Here is a 5,735-nt window from a genome sequence, read left to right on the forward strand (position 1 = left end):
AATACCTCCACGCCCCTGTGTCTCTGGGGGGCACACCGGCCATGCCTGCCATCCCATAGTAATAATACTAGTCATAAAAAATTCCCCCCGAACCCTGTGCGCCTGGCATCCCCGCGTGCTCCGAAGGTGGGTGGGGGGACCCTGGCACCACCACGACCTTTAGTCTCTTTACTTAATTTATTTAGTTTGTATATCCCATTTGGATGAAAATAGAATTTTGACGGAAAGCGGATCAAAATAAGATTTCTTTCTTCTTTTTCATCATCTTCTTCTTCTTCTTGCCTCTCCCGTTTCCCTTGGGTTTTATTTTCCTTTCCTAAAGTTTATTCCCATGACGTCGAAAAGGAAAACAAATCAGATAGCGATCTTTCCTTATTTTTGTTGTCGTTTGTTTTCTTCCTTCCTTTTTTTTTAAAAAAAAATTATTAAAGTAATACAGCAGGTAGTTGGATACAGAAACAGCCCCATCTGTATAAAAAGAAAGAAAAAGAAGAAGTCTCCAATGCGGAGGGAGATTGGTAGAAAAAATAAGAAAAGTGAGGTGGGGGGGTGGAGAAAGGAAAGGGGGGGAAAATGGTCAGGCCGAGGGCGAGCGTAGTACCTTGTTCTGCAAAAGGAAAATAAGAGAACGTAAAAGGCTAAAGTGGTGAGAATCAAAGGTGTCCACTCGGGTGAGGGCTCGGCATCCTAGATCTGCCACGGCGGTGGAAAGATCTGCTGATGTTTGTTTGTTTGTTTGTTTGTGGGGGGGAGGGCACGGAGGAGCCGTTCCTCAACTCCCCCCCCCCACTGCATGTACGGATCCACTTCCACCCTCCCACCACACAAGAATTCCCCGTTGCCTGGGTCTGTTGGCCGTCATATCTGTGTCTCTTGGACATTCTCTTTCGAGCTGCTCTTGAACAAGAGAGGTTCGTGGATGGAATTGAGCATGGGGTTCTTGGAGCCGCAGGTGAGGGGTCCGCCGCCGCTGTTGTTGTTGTAGTGGGCCTTGAAAGCGGCGTAGTGGTTGAGGTGGTCATGCTCGATGGCGGGCAGAGCCAGGTGGCTGTCGCCGGGCGCCCCGGCCGAGGCGGGCAGCTCGTCCTCGACGTTGATGATCTCGATGGTGCGCGTAGGGCCGTGGTGCTTGTGGAGCTGGTGCTGCTTGCGGAGCTTGTAGAAGACGATGAGCATCACGGCAGCCATGAAGGTGATGGCCACGAAGCAGCCGATGATGATCTTGGTGGTCTTCATGACGTCGTCCAGGTCCTTCATGCCGCTCTCGGTGACGTCGGTGATTGGGATGGTGAATGGCTTCTCCGTGCTGCGGGTGCTGCGAGGGGTCAGTGAGGTGGTGGAATAAGTCATGCCCCAGCCCTGAGATGGCGTCGGCCCAGGTTCCTTCTTCGTGGGAACCGATTCTTCTTGGCCCGAGTCCATGGTCTCCACGGTCACCGTTGTGAAGTAGGTGTAGCCTGTGGTGGCTGGGTCCACCGCTGAGACGTTGAGCGTGGCCGAAGCCGTGGTATTGCCCGCCGAATTAGTCACCATGCAGGTGTACTGCCCCGTATCCTGGACGGTCACGTTGGTGAAGTTGAGCGTGCCATCGTGAAGGACTGAAATGCGCACCCGGTAGGAACCATGAGTCATCAGCGTGCCGTTGGGCGTCAGCCAGTTGACTGACGTCATGGAGGTCCCTGTCCGGCATTTCAGCTCAGCTGCCATTCCCTCAGTCACATTAAGGTCGGTGGGAGGCTCCACTATAACTGGGGCGTAGCAGGTGAAATGGCTTTGATCCAGCTCTCCGATGTACCGCCCTTTGAGGTTGGGTGGGGCGTGGCACCGGGCACAGCAGGTGGTGTTGTTGGGCACTGTCTCCTTGAGCCACCAGCTGAGCCACAACACGTCGCAGTTGCAGTGCCAAGGGTTGTGGTTGAGGTGGACGCGCTCCAGGCGGTGCAAGGGGGTGAAGAGGTCGTGCGGCAACGACATCAAGTTGTTGTGGGAGAGGTTGAGCTCCTCCAAGGACTTGAGGTCATCGAAGGCGTTGCGTTCGATGGTAGCCACCTGGGCGTGCATCAACCACAATTTGCGGAGGCTGGTCAGCCCCTGGAAGGAGCCTGGCCGGATCATGTCCAAGCGATTCCCAGAGAGCTCCAGTTCCTCCAGCCGCACTAAGGCTGTCAAGTTAGGGATGTCCTTGAGATTGCACATGCCCAAGTTCAGGTAGCGCAGGTTGACCAAGCCTTCGAAAGCTGCCTCTGAGATGTACTCCAGCTTCTTGAGCTCTCCGAGGTCCAGTCGGCGCAAGGAAGGGACTCGGTTGAAGGCATAGGAAGGGATGCTTTCGATGGGGTTGTTCCTCAGCCACAGCTCCCGCAACTTGGAGAGGTACTCAAAGGCCTGCGTGGGGACAGTGGTCAGCCGGTTGTCGAAAAGCTCCAGCGTGTTGAGGTTGGGCAAGCCATTGAAGGCTCCCACCTCAATCTTACGGATGAGGTTCTTGCTGAGCTGCAAAATCTCGAGGTGACGGAGGTGCTTGAAAGTGTCCGTCTTGATGACCTGGATGTTGTTCTCCTGCAGGTTGAGGTACCGCGTGTTGATGGAAATGCTCTCAGGCACCTCCACCAGCTCCCGGCGCGTACAGATGACCCGGCTGGCCTGGTTGCTGCAAGAACAAGCGGCCGGGCAGGAGGTGGGGGAGGCTCCGCCCCAAACAAGCGATGGCAGCCAGAGGAAGAAGAGGACCAGGTGCTTCCAAACCATCCTAGAGATTCCAGGCACCAGCGAAGGCTTCCGAGTGCAGCGGCGGGTGGCCATGTCCAATGTTCATGCTTCAGTGAAGAGCAGGGTGGGTGCTCAGGTCTTTAGAAACTGGGGGTGAGAAAGAGGAGAAAGAGAAATCAGCCAGGAATATGATACTGGGGGTTTGGGAGCATGATAGCAATAAGAAGAAACAGTAATACTGGCCCCAGTAAAATGCATTTGCTTTTGGTTTAAGATAGGCATAGGAAAGATCTCCTTTGCACAATGTATTGTGGACACATGTAAATCACCAGCACAAGGTCTGGTGAAGGCTGCATACTTGTCTTAATAATAATAATAATAATAATAATAATAATAATAATAATAATAATAAACTAATTATACCCAGCCCATCTGGCTGGGTTTCCCCAGCCACTCTGGGCAGCTCCCATCATCATCATCATCATCATCATCATCATCATCATCATCAAGCAATAGAACATCAAACATTAAAAACTTCCCTAAACAGGGCTGCCTTCAGATGTCTTCTAAAAGTCAGAGAGCTGTTTATTTCCTTGACATCTGATAGGAGAGAGTTCATACTCCTCCTGTTCTGTCCCTACTTTCTCTCTCAGGAAGAACTATTTCGGGTGAGAGAGAGGCATGGAAATATCTGCTCAAGGGAATCTAGTCAAAACACGGGCATTCCAGAATTTGAGCTGCCAGAGGTTAAAGAGGGGTGTCTGTAAAGTGAAGGTGTTGGTTGTTGGGTTACAGACAAAGTTTCCTTGGATTCCATGCTATCAGTGATGGAAGTCTCTCTCTCTGGTCAAGTTGTGCCTGAGATTTTACCACCCACACCTATCATCATCATCATCATCATCATCATCATCATCACCACCACCACCATCATCTATGCTACCATTCATCTGAGGATCACAAGACTGTACTGCTTCAGAATACAGAGGGAGGGTTGTACAAATGAATAGTTGTATGACTCCCTGCAGCATAAAAGCTAGCACGTTAGATGGCAAAGCTAAAACCTTGACATGCTAGTTTTCTATGTTCAAGGATCTGAACACATGTGTTTGTGTGTTTCATATAATGGAAAAGTAAGGTTGCAGGCCCCCCCTTCAGTTCTAAAGCATCACCACCCCAAGAATGCTGTGCCATGCGATTTATTTCTGGTGTTCTACACAAAATCTGATGCACTGCACAGAACTTGTGTTCGTCTTTTTTTTTTATCATAGTACAGTTTTGAAAGCTTTCTCCTGTGATACTTTGCAAAAAGCTTCATTCCTAAGGCTTAGTTTTCAAGACGCAAGTCCCATTGAACTCGGTGGGGCTTATTTCTAAGTAAACATGTTTCATATCAGGAAGAAAAACAGGGTAACATCACCTTCTGAAATTCAGTGTACTTTATAATTCCTTGCACACTGCAGGAGAGCATTGCCTCCCCAAACACAACCATGTTTGGATTGACATTGCCCTCAAGCAGTGGGGAAAAATGGATGCTCAGATTCTTATTTCATTTAACATCAACAACTTGGCTAGTTTTCAGCTGTGGAAGAAAAGAATAACAGGCATCTATGTTTATGTCAATTTATTTCTGCTCACTCTAGCAAATGAGTGGCATAGAAACTAGATTAGTAGATTATCTGTACTCTACTGGCTATTCCCAGGTGCCAAGGGAATAGCCAGCCACTTTGGCAAAGCCAAAAAGTGGCCATTATGACATCAGATACTGCAGCCCCAGTCATAATCTCTTTCTCAGTGACTCTGCCTGCTGCAATTTGTAATTGGCTACCACCGATGCATTAAAGCAATGTTGTGTCATTCCGTAGCCTACTTTCCGTGGGAGTTCTGGTCACATTTTCAACCTGTGTGAGAGTTAGGCTGTTTAGAGCATCTCGAACCACCACTTGGAGCAGTGGCTTAAAAGGTCAGGGAACCCTCAGCTACCTCCTCTATAAAGCCCCCCCCCCCCGGAATGTCGTGCTTTTCCTTGGGACATCCCTATTTTCATCGGGAAAATGTCAGAGGGTAAGGAGTTACGTGACCCCCGAGCCAAGGAGATAAGTAACTAGACAACCTTTAGGAGACATCTGAAGGCAGCCCTGTATTGGAAAGTTTTTTTTAAAAAAAAAAGTTTGATATTTTATTATGTTTTTATGTCGGTTGGAAGCCGCCCAGAATGGCTGCTGCAACCCAGTCAGATGGGTGGGGTATAAATAATTAAATCATTGTTATTATGGGAAAAAAGACGTCCGTATTTTCAGCGGAGAAATGTTGGAGGGTATGCTCCCCGCTTCCAAAAGTGCAGGGAAAAGCTCGATCAAAGACTTCAGCCTAGCATTGCTTTAGACACCAAATAAAAGCCCCATGACTTCACTAGGTTTTAAAAGTGTTCTAATGTGATTTGTGCTATATTTTATTGGAGATTGCTTTGCTTTATGGCAATGGATCCAACTATGTCATACTCCGAGTAGTCTCACTGAAATCAATAGACTTGTTCAAATATATAAAAGGATGTCATATAGAGGAGGGAGAAGGGTTGTTTTCTGCTGCTCCAGGGAAGCGGACACAGAGCAATGGATTCAAACTACAAGAAAGAAGATTCCACCTAAACATTAGGAAGAACTTCCTGACAGTAAGAGCTGTTCGGCAGTGGAATTTGCTACCAAGGAGTATGGTGGAGTCTCCTTCTTTGGAGGTCTTTAAGCAGAGGCTTGACAGGCATATGTCAGGAATGTTTGATGGTGTTTCCTGCTTGGCAGGGGGTTGGACTGGATGGCCCTTGTGGTCTCTTCCAACTCTATGATTCTATGATTCTATGTTAGTCATGCCCATTAATTCACTGGATACAAACCTGTGTTGATTAATCAAGTAAATGTAAACACATGTTTATTAGCAAAAACGCAGAACGGACATCGTTCTGAAACACTGAAAGAAGTGAGAGACAAATGAAATGAGACGCAAATTATTTCAGTAATTTTTAGCCCCCTTCT

General features: G+C 48.2%; 1 protein-coding gene across 1 annotated transcript; it reads right to left on the reverse strand.

Moving 5' to 3' along the window:
• Positions 1-858: 858 nt before the first annotated feature.
• LRRC4B (leucine rich repeat containing 4B) lies at positions 859-2,802 on the reverse strand. Its single transcript, XM_035136284.2, has one exon. It carries the CDS (start codon positions 2,800-2,802, stop codon positions 859-861), a length of 1,944 nt encoding a protein of 647 aa, XP_034992175.1.
• Positions 2,803-5,735: the final 2,933 nt, after the last annotated feature.

This window comes from Zootoca vivipara, chromosome 13 (genome assembly GCF_963506605.1).
Source record: "Zootoca vivipara chromosome 13, rZooViv1.1, whole genome shotgun sequence".
Lineage (NCBI taxonomy): Eukaryota > Metazoa > Chordata > Lepidosauria > Squamata > Lacertidae > Zootoca > Zootoca vivipara.

Coding starts and splice junctions, on each gene's coding strand:
- LRRC4B (XM_035136284.2), bottom strand. CDS start 2,802: ATGGCCACCCGCCGCTGCACTCGGAAGCCTTCGCTGGTGCCTGGAATC.